General features: G+C 46.3%; 1 protein-coding gene across 5 annotated transcripts in view; it reads right to left on the bottom strand.

Moving 5' to 3' along the window:
* Positions 1–522: 522 nt before the first annotated feature.
* The window catches only part of SH3GL3 (SH3 domain containing GRB2 like 3, endophilin A3), a 135416-nt gene continuing 119472 nt past the window's right edge, over positions 523–16466 (bottom strand). For all 5 annotated transcript variants that reach the window (XM_072801557.1, XM_072801579.1, XM_072801571.1 and 2 more), the window contains one exon: positions 523–1177. In XM_072801557.1, coding sequence (XP_072657658.1) covers positions 972–1177 — 206 coding nt within the window. In that variant the 3' untranslated portion in view covers positions 523–971. The remainder of the gene's footprint in view (positions 1178–16466) is intronic.

The raw sequence follows: 16466 nt of genomic DNA, 5'->3' as shown, positions 1-16466 counted from the left end.
GGTTTGGATCCTGGGCAAGCCATCTGAGGAGTCTCCTCCTCTGCTGAAGGAGAAAGGATATCCCTCCCCTGCCATATGAGGAATGCTGTGCCCACCTGACCCCCACCTTGGGTCCAAGTCCATGATGAGTGCATGCTCTGAGTGAGGCCAGGGACTGGTTTTCAGAACCCAGAAGATCTTGTGACTGTGCACTCACCCCCACTCTGATCCTGCTCCTTCCTGAGCGTGCCAACAGGATCTACTTGGAAAACCTACCCAATACTTGGCAGCAGCAGAAGCTTGTATTAAGCTCTCTTATAAAGAAGCTTGACAGAGCATGGAAGAGTCTTCTATCCCTGAGCTGGAAGGAGGGTGTGCTGTGTTTGAATCGGGACACAGTGGAGGTCCTCTTACACCTGCTGACTCAGGAAGAAGCATCCACCATCCACACCGGGAGCCCTGGTCAGCCACGAGGAATGGGGGAAGTTTACAGCTGGACCACCGTGCTCAAGAGTCAACTCCACGTTAAGAATTACCGAGGCCTTTTGCCAACATGATGTGTCATATTTATTGGGCTATTCACAGGTCAGCTAAGACACAAGGGGAGACCAGATGACATCAGAATGTCAGGAAACAAAATATTTAGCATTTCTTAAGTTTCCAATTTTGCATTCCGTTGCAGCTGAGCGATATAAATGGGCAATTCATGAACATAACTGCGATTTATTTTTAGCAACAAGAAGCACATACATTTATTTAACCGGTGACTTTTAGGACGGTAAGCAAACGAGAAAACTATAGTTCCATGTCGCTAAGACAAGAAAATCGTTTATACAAATTAAACTGATACAAAATACATTATAAAGAGAACACACATACAAAAGTCATTAAGTTGGTCAAAGAGCAAGGATGTCACAGAACACCACACTGAGGAAACACTGGTGTGAATTCATTTCAGTTACGAAAGTAGGTCCAAAGTTTGAGTCACACATTTACTGAGGTAAAGGCACGATCACTTCAACATAATTAATGGGGAAGAATCCAGATTCCCCGTGTAGCATTCCTTCATACCAGTTTTCATCTATTTGATTGGTTAATGTAATGACGTCTCCTTCTTTAAATCCTAGTTCTCCTTGGTTTTCTGGCTCAAAATCATAGAGACCACGACAGCAGGGCTGGTCCATGGCAACGTTAGAACCTGTCCACATCACATGGAGACAAAAAGTGGGGGTTAACATGACATGTATCCTTGGAGGGGTGGGGGGTGGGGAGCCAGGGAGGTCACGCACAGCGGGCCCTGCTTCCTCCCCACAAGGCTGGCTGGACCCTGCTCACAGGTGCCGAAGGCTCCGATGGCTCGGTGCCTGTGCCAGATGCCCCGGATAGAGGACGCCTTGGCTGACCCCTCCAGCCCCATGGCTCTTCCCTTCCCTGCTCCCATCCGGAGCTGGCAGGCCCAGCCCACCTCCCTGAGAGCAGCTTGTCCCCTCCCTGGAGCCCGAGGGAGACACAGAATCACAAGGCCCAACCCCTGCCCTCGGGGAGCTTATGGTCTCTCCTGGATGCCAGGCAGGACACGCGCAACACTGAAATGCCAAAGATGAGGGGGGGAGTCAGGTAGAGCTCAGAAGCTCAGAGGAGGAGGAAGAGGCAGGAAAGGCCTGGGTGGTGGGGACATCTTCCCTGAGCTGGTGCTAGAAGGAGGCAGGGTGTGAACGGGAGCAAAGGGGCAGACTAGCCACAGGCCAGCCTGCAGTGCTGGGCTTAGTGTATGAAGCCAGAAGTTCTCAGAATAATGTTTCCCAAATAGTTATTTTTTTTTTAATTTCAGAACGAAAACGTGGCAATGGTAGGAAAGTGAGAGAGGGAGAGAGGGAGGAAGGGAGGGAAGGAGGGTGGGAGGGAGGTAGGGAGGGAAGGGAAGGGAAAGGAAGGAGAAAGGAAGGAGGAAAGTAGGAGGAAGGAAGGGAGGAGGAAAGAAGGGGAAGGAAGGAGGAAGGGAGGAGGAAGGAAGGAACAAAGGAAGGAAGGGAGGAAAGAAGGAAGGGAGAGGGAGGGAAGGAAGGAAGGAGGGAGGGAGGGAGGGCGGGGGAGGGAGGGAGGAAGGGGAAAGGAAGGAGAAAGGAAGGGGGAAGGGAAGGAAGGACAGAAGTATGCAAAATTGAGAAAAGTCAGCCTTAACCCACTAACCCAGTGATAACCAATGTTAAATGAACATTTTGGTGGAGAAGCTTCCAGATGTCTTGATGATTATATCTATGTATGTATTTACATAAATATATTCTCATAAAAGAATGTTCCTATACATATTTTTGTGAATCTCTTTCCAGAATACTTCTAATCACTGACCAGTAAACTCCATCAGCACAAAATTTCTTTCACCCACCTCCCATATTGCTGGATAGATAAGGTCCTTCCTTCCTTTCCTCTTCTCCCTCCCTCTCTTCCTTTCTTCTTTCTTTTGTTCTCTCTAAGCTGTCCTACATAACTCCTTGAAAAATATCCTAATGCACGTTTATTTACAAACATGCACAATTAATGCTTGAAGGTAAACTTCAGGATGGAACTTATTATTCATAGGACACAGATTTTTCCAGGACTTTTAACATTTGCTGTCAATTTATTTGTCTAGTGTTGGGGGGGGGGGTTGCCTTAAAACTTATAGGAGCCCCTTATAAAATGCTATTCTTTATATTTATCATGTTTGCTTCCATTTGTTTCTGGAGTGTGTTCTGGGGACAGGGCAGGGAGGGGGTTGCTGGCACACATACAGAACACTTACAGAAACCTTAATCAGCACAGTCAAGCTCATCAACCTTTCCATCCCTGGTTTTTCCTCCTCCTTCACATACATATATTCAACTAAATTTATCCCAGGAATGATTTAATTTTTTCATGTGAAAATTTTTACTCTTAATTCCATTGAGTTTTGGCAAACGGAGGCATTATTTATTTTTGATGATGCTTAAGCCATCATCTAAGAGCAGCTTATTAAATGACCCATTCTTCCTCCACTGACTTCCAATACTACTTTTATCTTTGTCATATATTTAATGATCATGTGCATGTGGATGCATTTCAGGATTTTCTATTTTTTGTCACTGATCCATTTAGGGAACTGTAACAATGTATCATCTTAAATATTGTAGCTTTAAAGTAAGTGTTAATAACTAATGAAGTAAGTTCTTCATTTTCTATTCTCATGAAATCATATCACCAGGTAAACTTCAGTATCCACGTATTGAGTTTCCACCCCTAAAAATCCCACTTGGGGGGCACCTGGCTGGCTCAGTCAGTAGAGCATACAACCCTTGATTTTGGGGTTGTGAATTCGAGCCCCATGTTGGGCACAGAGATTACTTTTTAAAAATCTCATTTTGATTTTAACTGTGTCGATTTTTTTAGTATTGATCCGTTTTAGAATATTTTTTGCCAAAGATGTATTTATTTATTTGAGAGAGAGAGCACACATGCAAGCAGGGAGAGGGGTAGGGGGGAGAGAGATAGAGAGAATCCCAAGCAGGCTCCCTGCCTAGCATGGAGCCCGACATGGGGCTTGATCCCAGGACCCTAAGATCATGATCTGAGCCAAAATCCAGAGTTGGCTGCTTAAAGGCCTGAGCCACCCAGGGCACCCCTAGAATATTTTTTCCCCTAGAATATTTTTAATGAGTGATGACCACCACATGCCCCAGAGGAACCACTTACTTGTGTGTGTGATAATTTTATTCTAGAGCTAGACAGAGTTTATTAGTATTTAAGATTTTTGCATCTGTATTTAAAAGTGAAATCACTCCCATTTTATATTCTGGTCAGGCCTTGGTATCAGAGCATGTCAGCTTTATAAAATAAATTTTTCTATTTTCTAAAATATTCAAACATGAAGATTTGAAAAAATTTGCCCCCACTTATCTAGGCATATGGATTTCTGAATGTAAGATGCTTTCTTGGGGAGTTTATGATAGTGAAGTCAGAGTGTCTGGGAAAGAGGTGTGGTCATGCAAGTCCAGGTCACTACAGCCTCTAATGGAAACACGTGTCCTCAGTGGCTCTCATGATTCCATGTAGAGATGCCGAGGCAAGAGGATGAGCAGGAGCACAGAGGCCACCTAGGCCAGATGAGGTGATGCCCCACCCAAGAGGTGACAGCATGGACCACTGGTGCGTCCAAAGCAGATGTGCTATCCAGGGAAGATGGAGCTAAAAGGAAGCTAAGCCCCACTGCAGGGAAACCATGCACCCTGCATACATGGTAACCACCCCCGGGGCAGAGGCCACTGGCAGAAGACAGAACAGGCCATCCAGAAAGAGACTGGGGAGGCCTCTACACCATCACAGCCAACTCTTCGTGGCCTTGTTTCATCACACCAGCAGAGTGAGGTCTGCAAAGGTGAGGAGCCAGTGTCCCAGAGCAAGATCATACCAGGTTCACGGTCCATGTCCTTTGAGAAGAGCTTAATCCCTGCACAGGATTGAAATATCCGTGTATGTCATCTCACAGCTGCCATCCTATTTCATGCTTTTTGTTCTTATTTCCTCTTCTGTTTTTATCAAACATTCTTCTTTCTCTCTCTCTCTTGACTTCAATTGACAGTTGAAACAAGTTCTTCCAAATACTGTGTTCCTTCCTCACCAAATCTTTCATGTCCAAGTAAAGAGAATATAAATTTGGGTATTTCGCCCCTCTGTCATTGGCAGCAGATCACTACACAGTGCCCGTTGGTTTCTCCAATTGACGGAGCAGAACCTCCTCAGTGACACCCCACTCCTGATCTTCCCAGTACTCTGATCACACCAAGGTAGGACGGGAGCCAAGCACTCCTTCACTTACAGGCTGTTTGTCAGTGAAGTTCCCCAGTGAGACTGAGATGCCCCCCCCCCCTCACTGCCTTCCTGTTACAGTAGCTCTCAACGTGGTGGCATACTAAGAAGCCCACTGCCCATCTGAACTCCAGGCCAATTAAACCAGAAGCTCTGGCAGTAAGACCTGGGCATGAGAATTTTTACAATTTCTTAGCTGTTTCCAATGTCCAAGGGAGGCTGCAAACCACCAGCCTAATGGCCCTCCCTTCCTTCTGCTTTCTTCAACCAGAGCTTGGGAGTGTCAAGGAGTTTTTCAGCTGGTAGGTAAAGGGAAGGTGGTAGTGGTAGGTAAGGGGCCCCACTTCTCCCCCTTGGGATAGGAAGCTCCTTCCCATGTGGTGACTTACAGGTAGTTCTGTCTTTTAGAATCTAAATCCACATGGACTATAGTCTCTAGAAGGTATGTGATGTTTTTAGCATTCGGATTGCTCCTTCCATGACACACTTCCATCTCACCCCACCTTTGTATATTCCCTTTGTCATAATGATGGCAGTGGAGGGCCTTAAACATATGGAGGTCCGGTTCACTATCTTGAAGTTGAACAGAACAGCATTCAGTTACTTCAAAGCACTGGGAAACTGAGTGCTCAGCTTGCATGCAGAACTTTTCATTTTCCTTTGGAAATGCAATGTCCTGTGAGTTGGTACACTGAGCATCTATGCCAACTTAGGCTGTTGAGTCAAAGTCAATTTTATTAATGAATACCTGTTTTAATGTGGTCTATAAAAGTGATTACTATCCTTTTAGCATGTCTTGTACTACCAATGTATTAAAGAGGGAGACGGAGTCAGGGTGCCAAACCACATGGTCGTCTTGGAAAGCACTGCCTTGAATGTGAAATGTTAGCGCTAGAAGGGTACTTGGTGGTCTTTCATGAACCATTCTCTTTTGAAGAAGAGGCAGTGATACCTCCAAAAGGTCACAAGAGCCTGGCCCTGAGGCTAATGGCAAACCAGAGCCAGACACCAGGGCTCCAGACCCCAGCCTGTGATCTAGCCTGCTCATGTCACCTCCCACATGATCTATGATGCCAAGAAGGGTTGCCAAGACATTTTATGGGCTATCATGCTGACTACAGGTCTAACTATATATATTTTTTTCCTCCCATTTACTCTGTAAGCTACCTGCAGTGACTAAAATAAATGCTAAATGGTAGGCACACACTTATCCTAGCCACCAGCTCCATGAGCATACATGTGCACTCCCAGCACACACACTGAACAAATCAGAGAAAAGACACATTACTCACTTCTCACTTCATTTATTCCAGGCAAAGGACCATTGCCACACTGCCCACTTTGATTTTCTAAGAGCTGGAAAGCGACCAGCACTCATATCACACTCCATCAGCAAATGAACCCCAAACATGGCGTCTCCCCCGAGAGACGGTGGGGTGGGGTAATTGTGCAGGCCAAAGCTCCCGACTCAGGTAAGGCATGAGCACCTGGCTCTCCGGCTACCTCTGCACAGCCCCTGGCACCTAGTGCAGGCACCAGGTAAGTCCACACCTACCAGGGCTTGGCCGGCTGTCCTGAACTACACCGGCAGCAGGGTGACAGTGCAGAAAATCATCCAACGTGTTTGTCATGTGGGATCATTTCTGCTGTGTGGGGCCTTCGGCCCAAGTAGCTGTGGCCTCCCCTACTCGAGGGAGAGAAGAGAGCCTGCACATGAACAACGCAGTCAATGTTCTAACTTCTGAGTTCCAAAATAATACCCTTTCAGCTGTGAAATGGTGTGAAAGCCAAGGTTTACAGGCCTTCATGCCAGAGCCAGGTAGGCTTTTATGAGATTTAAGAGGCAGAGAGAGAGAGACAGATAAGCTGACTTCTGGAGTCCAAGGAGCCAGAATTTGAAGAACTCAGGAGATTTTATTACAAGTGGTAAAGAGGGAAGAGCTCTTTCCTGCGACCCAGAGAAGACAGGCTCATTCTAGAGGCAGGGAAGGGTCTGTAGAGAGAAGAGGGTTGAAATGCTCCCCAGATTCCACCCAGGGTGGGTGGCCTCAGGCCCCACTTCCCACTGGATCTCTGGGAGAAGGCAGGTTCCTCAAGTGCTCTTGACCAGCATGGGGTGGGAGAATGAACATAGTAGAAAAGGTGGGCAAGGGGTAATGATGCAAGGAGGGGCCTGAGAGAGGCACCCCTGGCTGTCTAGGACCTATGAGCAGATCTGAAGTCCCCCCAGGAAGTGAGAAGGTGCTGGGGGGGAGGGCACCTGGAGCAGAGATGGCCTGGAGGTGGGCACACAGGAAGCCTCCTCGCCTGCCACCATGACATCCAGGGAACTTCCCCTTGGCATCTGGGCAATATCTTGGGGGAGAAATGTGGGGATGAGAGAGTCTGTGAGAAACACCAATGGCCTTGACAGGGAGTCTCAACTGAACTGGCTGGATTTAAGTCCTCAATTGACCAAGTAATAAATGGATAGTCTACTTTCTATTGAAAGAGACCAAGTTACCTTGAAATGGCAAGATTATGTTTTTTTTCCACCATTAGAAGAGATGGAAAAAAGATTTATTTTTTTCTTTTCTTTTTCTTTTTCTTTTTCTTTTTTTTTTTTTTTGGCCAACAGCAGAAATGGAAAAAAGATTAACTTGTTTCCGCCACTGGTCTAAATGGAGACTCATAAGCAAGTTCAGTTCACTTAAAGAGAAATAAAGTTTCTGCCCACCTAAGTGATAATGTACGAATTTTCCCTCTCCACAAAAGAGAAGTGAAAGTCAGCATGGAAGGACCCCAAAGGGCCGGACAGAGTAAGATGCAACCCTCAGTAGGGTCTTCCAGACACAAACACCTGCCAGGTGCCCGAAGGCCAGCTTCCCACCATCAGAAACCAGCACCCTTGCTGAACCCTTCCCGTAAGAAAAGATGGGTCCTACCCACTGTTTCAACTTTGGGGACAATGCTTTCCTTTTGTCCCCTGGGGTCTTGCAGCTGCTGCTCCTTGACCCCCCGGCCCTGCTTTCCCACCAGCAATGGCCTCCCCGACCCGCTGTGGGTGAGCACACACGCACACCTTGCTGGCTGACACAGAAGCGTGTGCTGTCCGGCAGCCGAAACCCCCAGCCCCAGGCCAGGCCGTCCAGCGGGCTGCCTCCACCCACCCTGGCCGAGTGGCCCGTGTTTATTTTCTCTTACTCCCGGGACCTGACTTAACATAACATGAGAGCAGAGGTGGGAAAAACACAGTCTTCCTTGTTAAAGCACTGAAACAAAGATTATTTTAACAGAGAAAAGGGAGTGCCTCTGTTAAATATTTATTATTCAAGTTCTGATCCACACCATTAGGAGAAAAAAAGAAACAAAGGAGACCATGACACAGAGTTTTGAGATGGCTGGGTGAGTGAGCAACTGCATGGGCAACGCACAACAGGTAAGGAAATCATGTTCTCCCTGAAATGCGTTTCCCTTCCCTCTTGGCAATGTGGCCTGGTTCCTAACAATATTGGGTCCCCTCTTGTTCTTTTAACAACACTAAAATTCTGGGGAGTGCCCTCCCCACCCCACCTCCATGTGCCACATCCCTGATGCAGAGGCTACTCACTCACATACAAACACCCAGCACATCCTATTCCGGTGACAGTCCCACGGCCCTCAGCCCCAGTCAGCAACGGGGATGACACCACAACCCTCGGTGCCAGGACAATAATCTAAGGGCCTCACTGACATCAGTGGATTTACTTTGGTACCATTACCAATTTGATGGATGGAGAAATTAAGGCATACAGAATTCCCCAAAGAATTCAGCAACGGTGCTGAGATTTGACCTCCTCTGGGTCCAGAGTCTGCTCTCGATCTCACAATCATTAGCTTGGGAGCTGATCCCCAATTTCTGAGCCAACCCCAAGCCAGGGGTGGGGGTGAGAGTTGGGGGTGGGGTCTGTCACTTGGGCTTGGTGACTGTGCGTCCTCACCTTGGTGTGTTGTAGGGAGCATCCCCGGTCCCCAAAGGTCTGCCCAGGTCCCACCTCCCCTTGCCAGTCATGCTCCAGGGATGCCCTTTGGATACTTATTCTCTGCCTGAGCCCCAGCTTCAAAGCAAGCAGTTTCAGCCTTCAGTTAAAAAACAAAACACAAACACAGGAGTCAAGTCCAGGTGGTGGATCAGCCACCAGAGTGGACGTGGCATCAGGTGGAACTGGCATTTCTGCAGCCCGGCCTGCTCAAGTGCTCTCCCCCCTTCCTCCTTGCAACTGCCAGGGTCTGGGGGCCTGATCTCAGGGGCCGTCTCTCTCCTCCTGCTGACCACAGTGGATGGGGGAAGGCTGGGAGCTCAGCGGGGCAGGGGCCTCCTTGTCTCTGCAGCACAAAAACACCGCCACTCCTCTGCTGCACTTGAACTTGGGTTAAACTCTCAGACCATCAGAGGTCAGAGAACCTCCTGTTCTCTCTCTCCAGGGACTCTGACTCTGGGGACCTCCTTCCCCGGAAGCCCCTGGCCAGAGCATCCCAACAGAAAGGCAAGCTCCACGCCCCCCTCCGCCACCACTCCTACTGTCCAGAAGGGAAAGGGGACAGACAGAGACGTGATTCATAGAACTGTTGTTGACAGGAGCACCTATCAGGGAATGAGGTATGGGATCTACGGGAAGCTACTGACCTGCGGAGGGGGCTCTTTGGCTTTTAGTAAACGCCCCAGACTGCTGTGCCTTTTGAGTTTTGTTCCTGCTTTTTTTTTTTTTTTTTTTTTTTTTAGTTTTCTCTTGCCTCCCTTGTAGCCGGGCTGCGACCTGTCACTTTCCTTCCTGCCGTCAGTGGGCCTTCCCGAAGCAGTCCCTTGGCCTTTCTAATCTGCTGCTTCCAGTCTGCTGTAGGCTAAGAAATCAGATAACCGGTTAAGTAACGTGACTGGCCACCGTGCGGTGGGCTCTTGCTCTGCAGCAAGCACCCTGCGTGACCAGCATCTCTAATCCACACAATCTGAGAATGACCCTGTGCAGCCAGGATGCCAGTGAGACCTGGAGGTATGGGCCTAAGAGCCGGGATTGGGGCCTCCCCATGGCCCCAAAGCCCCCCAGCGGTGAGGCCCACAGATGACACCTGTCTGGACTTGGGGGGGTGGGGGACTCACATTCTGCCCACTTCCTGCTCTGAAGCCTGGAAGTTCAGGGCTGTTTCCCCATCACTGGTGCTACCCGTGGGGCTGCTAAGGAGCAGAAAGGAAGTATCCCGTTCACGGGTGGAGTTAACCCCACAGGCAAGGGACCCCAAGCCTCCCTTTCCCTCTGGAGGCTTTGGCTGCACGCCAACATGGCCCAGCGATCTGGCTGTGCCTGCGCCAGAGGACCACGGGGTAGTTCACCTCTGAATACTTTGGGACACAAAGCTGATTTCAAGCTTTTGAGTTTATCTGAAGTTCAGACTCATCTGAAACACTCAGTGAGTGTGCACTCCCTGCCAGGCAGCATGCTCAACCCACAAGATACCATCTCCTTGGAATTAGAACGGACATATTTGGTTCAAATTGCAATTTCTCTTTTTCCAATCTAAAATCTCCAGTACTTGCAGGAAAATTCTTTGGAAGCCAAGCACTTTCCCTTCAGCTGACCCAGACACAGTGCTGGTGCAGAACCGTAATAAATGCCACAAAAACCATTTTGTTCACCATCTCTAAAATACTTTTTGTCCACTGGTAATAAACTACATGGGAACTTCAGATCCCTGGTTTCTAGCTTGGGATTAGGCTTACCTCTGGGCTCTGATTTTCTTACCTGCAAATGCTATGCCTTAATCCGTGGTTGATGCTATGGACCGTCTGTGTCCTCTCCACGTTCCTATGTCAAAGCCCTGACACCCCCCCACTCTGGGTGATGACATGTGGAGGTGGGGCTCTGGAGAGGTGATCAGATCATGAGGGCGGACCCTCGTGAGCGGGACAGTGCCACTGTGTCAGGACACAAGAAGGCCATCTGTAACCAGGAAGCAGATGCTCACCAGACACAGAATCTGGTGGCGCCTTGACCTTAGACCTAGCCTCCTCACCGTGAGAAATAAGTGCATGTTGTTCCAGCTCCCCGGTCTGTGGCATTGTGATATAGCTGCCCAAGCTCACTGAGACTAGTTATGTAGTAAATTACTAAGAAAAGTCTAGTGACAGTCTATGAACCGTCTTTCTAGAAAGAAGTACTCTGTATTTATCCATAGGAGACTCAATTTATTGAAATGGCTTATCAGGGACTCAAGCTTAATCATTATACTGTAACTGACGAAAATAAGTGTGTGTGATTACTAATTACACTAAGGTTCATGGAATTAACCTTCGTTCCAATGCTCTACAATGGACACAGGCTGCCAACAAGATGGGTGTGACCAGTAAGATGCTGCGTCCTCCACCTGACACAACACTGCTGGTTCCGAGATGTCATCTCAAAAGCTGCAGGCTGTTTATTTACAGAAGCTGGGTCCAGTGTTTGGGGGCTGCCTTTGCAACTCTGACTGAAGAAGACAAACGGTGGCCTTCATCAGAGGTGGTTTCCTGGCTGCTGGCATGGAGTTCGAGCTCACAGATGCTTCTTTTTTTTTTTTTTTTTTTTTGGCCTGTTCCTTGCTTTGTAGACTGTGGATTATTACCAATATTGAAAAATCAGGAGATTGCACATAACCATAGGATTTTTTTTCTTGTCTTGAAAAATCAGAAGGGCCTACTACTCTATCCCATATTCCTAGGCAATAAACAGCCGCTCCTGACCATCAACACTCTCTTTGTACAGGGCAAGTATTCTGTACATGGCTACAGACTCACCTTCTTATTTTGTGCACCTGTCCTGGAGGTCAGGTGTCAGCCACCTGGTGCCAGGTCTGGCCTGGCACTGTTTTCTTACACTCTCCTTGTGTCTCTCATCCCCATAATCTAGCATTAGGGTTCACCCCTGAGGCCACACCCACTGGACAACTCCAGGGGTATCATCCACAAGGACTCAAACATGAGGTCCTCTGGAATTGTGCCCTATAGCTGCCCTATGGGTTATCCTTGGAAACCACTGACTTCTATATGATTTTTTTTTAATTTTTTAAATTTATTTATGATAGTCACACAGAGAGAGAGACAGAGGCAGAGACACAAGCAGAGGGAGAAGCAGGCTCCATGCACCGGGAGCCCGATGTGGGATTCGATCCCGGGTCTCCAGGATCACGCCCTGGGCCAAAGGCAGGCGCCAAACCGCTGCGCCACCCAGGGATCCCTGATTTCTAAAAAACATAAGTACCGATGTTAATATTTAGATGACGGCATTTTAAATTTTAGCTTAAAGACCAAATGTATCATTGCAGAATAACAAAATTTTTAAGTAGGTGGCAATCGAAATAATATAATCATGCCATCATCTCAGCCAAGTAGCATTAAAATCCCCACAACTAAGAAGTTACACCTTATGGCTTTCTGAAAACTCTTTTTAACAGACTGTTTAGAAGAAATACAGGAAACCATTCCCTGCAGGGAGAAAGCCTTTCCGTCTAAAGCTTCCTTCAGATGAAAAATAAGAGAAGGACTCTTCCCCTTTCCTGAATCAGTGGCTACTGGTCAACAATAAGAATCATAGTTCACATTTCATCTCCTTCAAGAATATTTTTTTAACAGAGAATATACAAAATGTTCAATCTGTGAACTGTTCAAGTTTCTAAGAATGCTAAGTACTCATAAAACAGAATTACAGCAGCCGTAGCATTTATAGAGGGAAACTTGCAATGTGTTCAATCTAATCACTTCATTTAGGGATAAATTCAAATCCACCCAGAGATGTTAAGAAACTCACCCAAAGTCACAGAGCTAATGAGCACCAGAATCCCCAAGCTACCCTGTAGGACTCCTATTCCCTGGTTTTTTTCTCTCCTGTCAATAACACTGACGGACCTACCACTGATAATATACAGAAATGCATATGCGAGAGGGGCTAGTGACAGCAAAACAAACAGGAAAACTGCGGGAAGGAAAGAAGAAAGCGAAAGAAACAATCTGCCCACTGAGCAATCACCGCCGTCACTGCAGAGTGAAAATTTTAATTTCCTCTTTGGAAATTTAGGTTAACAAAAATGCATATATTTCTATTTGCAAAGTGCTCGTCTTCTTCAAGTTTCAAACTTCACACTTTACTTCTGAATAAATGTTTATTTTCTAATGTAATCCCAGAGATTTTGCGCCGACGAAGGGAGCGACTCAGACTCTAGACATTATTTCCGAGCCCCCTTAGCAGTGTCAAGAACTTTATAAAAGTCTCCTTTATACCTGGAGGGAGTGAGAATGCCTTCGTAGAAGCCATTGGAGAGATTTATTTTGCCTCGCTCTGAAACGCCCTTGGAACCACACTTGCTCATTACCCTCAGCCTTCTACATTTTCAAAGCTGATCTCAGGCTGGAGCATATTAACCGTGAGTTGTGATTATATAAAGTGACACCCTCTTTAAGAACTTAAATGGAAAAAAAAAAAAAACCCAACCCTTCATAAATAAAGGAGTTGAGAAAAAATGCAAAGTATACTTTGCCTTCCTGATTCAGTAAGTGACAAGGGGGGGGGGGAGAGCACATCAGCCGGGGCAGGGAAAACACATGAGCTGAGCGTAGGTGACACACTCCTGCGCTATTTTCTTCAAAACTGAGGGTTTTTCTGGGAAGCACGCAGGCACACATTTCAAGTCCGGGGACTTTTCTTGGCCTCATCGTTTCTTTGGGGACACAGGGACAGCAATGCTGATGGAGCATCGTGACCCCGCGCTCACGGGCTTGGACAGGGTGTGCTTTCTCCAAGCCAGGGCTGAACTTGGGTTCTGCCTGCAATCCATCATCTCAAGATGTGACTTCCACCACTGTCCCCCCCACCCCCTGCTCCTGGCTCACTTTACTCCTCTTAAGCAGCGAGAAATGTATTATCAAAGATTCCATCTCAGTCCCACGATGGACTCTGCCTAATTGACCTACATCCTTTCATCTCCCTCTTTTCTGTTTCTTTAGAAAGAAATGATGAAGAAAATGTTCTTGGAATTCATCCCTGGCATGGTCCTGTGAGCTTTGCTTTAAATTGTTAGTGAAATGCTTGACATTTTTCCTCCACTTTATAAACATTATGTGCAAATCATTCAGAATCCTAATGGAAAGTAATTTCCCATTAATACAGGCTGTAAAATGCCATCTTCTTTTGAAACTGTGCCCTAGAAACAAACAGTGCGGACCCCTTTACGCTCCCAAATTCCACTCACAAATCACTGCAGCCCAAGGCTGGAGGCGGGGCTACACCTACTGCCAAGGGCAAGTTCAGAGAGGCGGCCTGGGAAGGACCAACAGTGGAGTCTGCAGCACAGGGGTTCGGCTAGCGGACTTGGGGCCTTCCGAAAAGCCATCTTTTGCACATCTGTGATCTCTGGCTGACCATTGCTCTTCTAACAACTTAATCTGCCTAGGGACCTAGCTACTGGCCAAGAAGGAGGGGACAAAAGCACTGACATGCAGAGTCTGGATGAGAAAGCCAAAGAACTTACTGTCCTATCAGCATTTTCTTCTTCCAAATCAGATGCATACAACAGACTCCCTCTGCAACTGCTTGCTGGCTACAGATTCCCCGTGATCAAGAATTTTGGAAAAAAAATAATTCCCAATGCTCTTGAACATTTTAAATGTTCCCCAGGATTCCTTCTCAAGGATATAGCATGAAAGATCTATACAGTAAAGCGTCCAGCTCTACTACTTACTGCCTCTGTAGGCCTTGAGAAAATCTCACTTAACCTCTCTGAGCCTCCACTTACTTATCTGTAAAATGGGTATAATGATAGCATGAGAAATGTGTAGGAGGTACTTAGTACATTAGCTGACCCATAGTAAGTATCCAGTAAGTATAACTGCTATATTGTTAACAATATTATTTGCTACCTTTTTACTTTCTACTATTATCACTTCCTTGCAATATTGCTATGGCCATAAAATGAGTGAATATCATAGATACATATATATCATAGATATACACATATATATCATATATATATACACACATATGTATATGGCATCAAATAATAATACTTGATATATTTTCAGTACTCAAAGGCTATGTCCTTATGCCTTTAAGTGATACTTTAGTTAAAATACTTTTTCATTTTCACAGAGTACAACACTTTCCATACTGCCAATCTGAGAAGTCAAAGTTAGTATCTCTACAGGTAGATAAGGACACCCTTTATCAAAGGAGACCTGAGTTTTCCGTCATAGCAAATGAGAGCATGGAATCCTGGGAGCTAGGCACTTGGTCCTGGGGTCTGCTAACTCTGCTTCCCCCAGATACAGTGGAGTGCAGGGAGGGTGTGTGATGGGAAGCCTGGGGCTGGATGTAATTTCAAAGTTTTTACTTAGTTTGTTTTCATACCCAGCTTCTTTCCAAACAGAAATTTTGAAGTGGCTTACAATAATACACATATTCAGAATATAGTGTTTCTGGACCAGAAGTAGAAAAGCAGGGAAAACAGGGAATAAAATGTGGTGCCCAATTTCTTGAAAGAAGGAAGTAAACCTTTACATGCAGATGTTGATTTGCAAAACTATAATCACAGTATACTTACAACTTTGTGTCTTTTCCACTCAATTATAGTACCATAAACATTTTTATGTTCCTACATAATTTCCATATTAATACATTTGAATAGCTGCATAATATCTCATTTGATGTACCATTATCTACATAGCCATTATCCTACTATTGACTAATATATATAAATAAACACCGGTCATTAGGTTGTTTTCACTTATAACTTTTCATGTCTCTAGACAATGCTGTAACAGATGGACCAACATGGTATTTCTTCAATGATTTCCTTAGGATACATTTCCAGGAATGAAGCCACTGAAAATGCATAAACATTTTTATTAATTTTGATAGGTACTGCTAAATTGACTTCCCAGTGAGTCATCTCAGGGCTTGGCTAACCATGGCCTGCACGTCAAATAATGTTTTAACAATACAGCGTTGCTCATTCATTTTCATATTTGTCTGTGGCTGCCTTCCCTTCTAGCTGAGTCACATGACTACAAGAGACTCCACAGAGCCCACGAAGTCTAAGGTATCTACCACTTGACCCCGACAGAAGACATCTGCCAACCCCTAGATTACCTGAATGTGCATTCCCACAAGCAGTGTGGGCATGGACGTGGGGCCACACCCTAACAGAAATGACTTATGCAAGGACCCTATAGAGAGGTCAGCGAGAGAGACAACAGAACCTTTCTTCCACAATGAATGTGTAGATGTCTGCAGTAGAAGCCACAAGCTAACCATCAAAACCCGTTCTTCCTTTCTTCCCCAGGAATATGAACACAGGTAGGATGTGGCTCTCGGTTTACCTCTCCCAGCCTTTGCAGCCAGTTGTGGTCATCAGACTGCACTCCTGTCAGGCTGGGAGTGGAAGTGATGTGAACCATTTGGAGCTCATTTCCTAAAGAGGAATCTCTACCCTGGGTTCCCATTCTTTTTTTAAAAAAATATGGTCTTTTAAAAAATTTTTTATTTATTCATTCATGAGAGACATGGAGAAAGAAAGAGGCAGGGACACAGGCAGAGGGAAAGGCAGGCAGAGGGAGAAGCAGGCTCTATGCAGGGAGCCTGACATGGGACTCGATCCTGGGTCTCCAGGATCATACCTTGGGCTGA

The sequence above is a fragment of the Canis lupus genome, chromosome 2, assembly GCF_048164855.1.
Source record: "Canis lupus baileyi chromosome 2, mCanLup2.hap1, whole genome shotgun sequence".
Classification (NCBI taxonomy): domain Eukaryota; kingdom Metazoa; phylum Chordata; class Mammalia; order Carnivora; family Canidae; genus Canis; species Canis lupus.
This window is presented reverse-complemented; position numbering and strand designations above follow the sequence as displayed.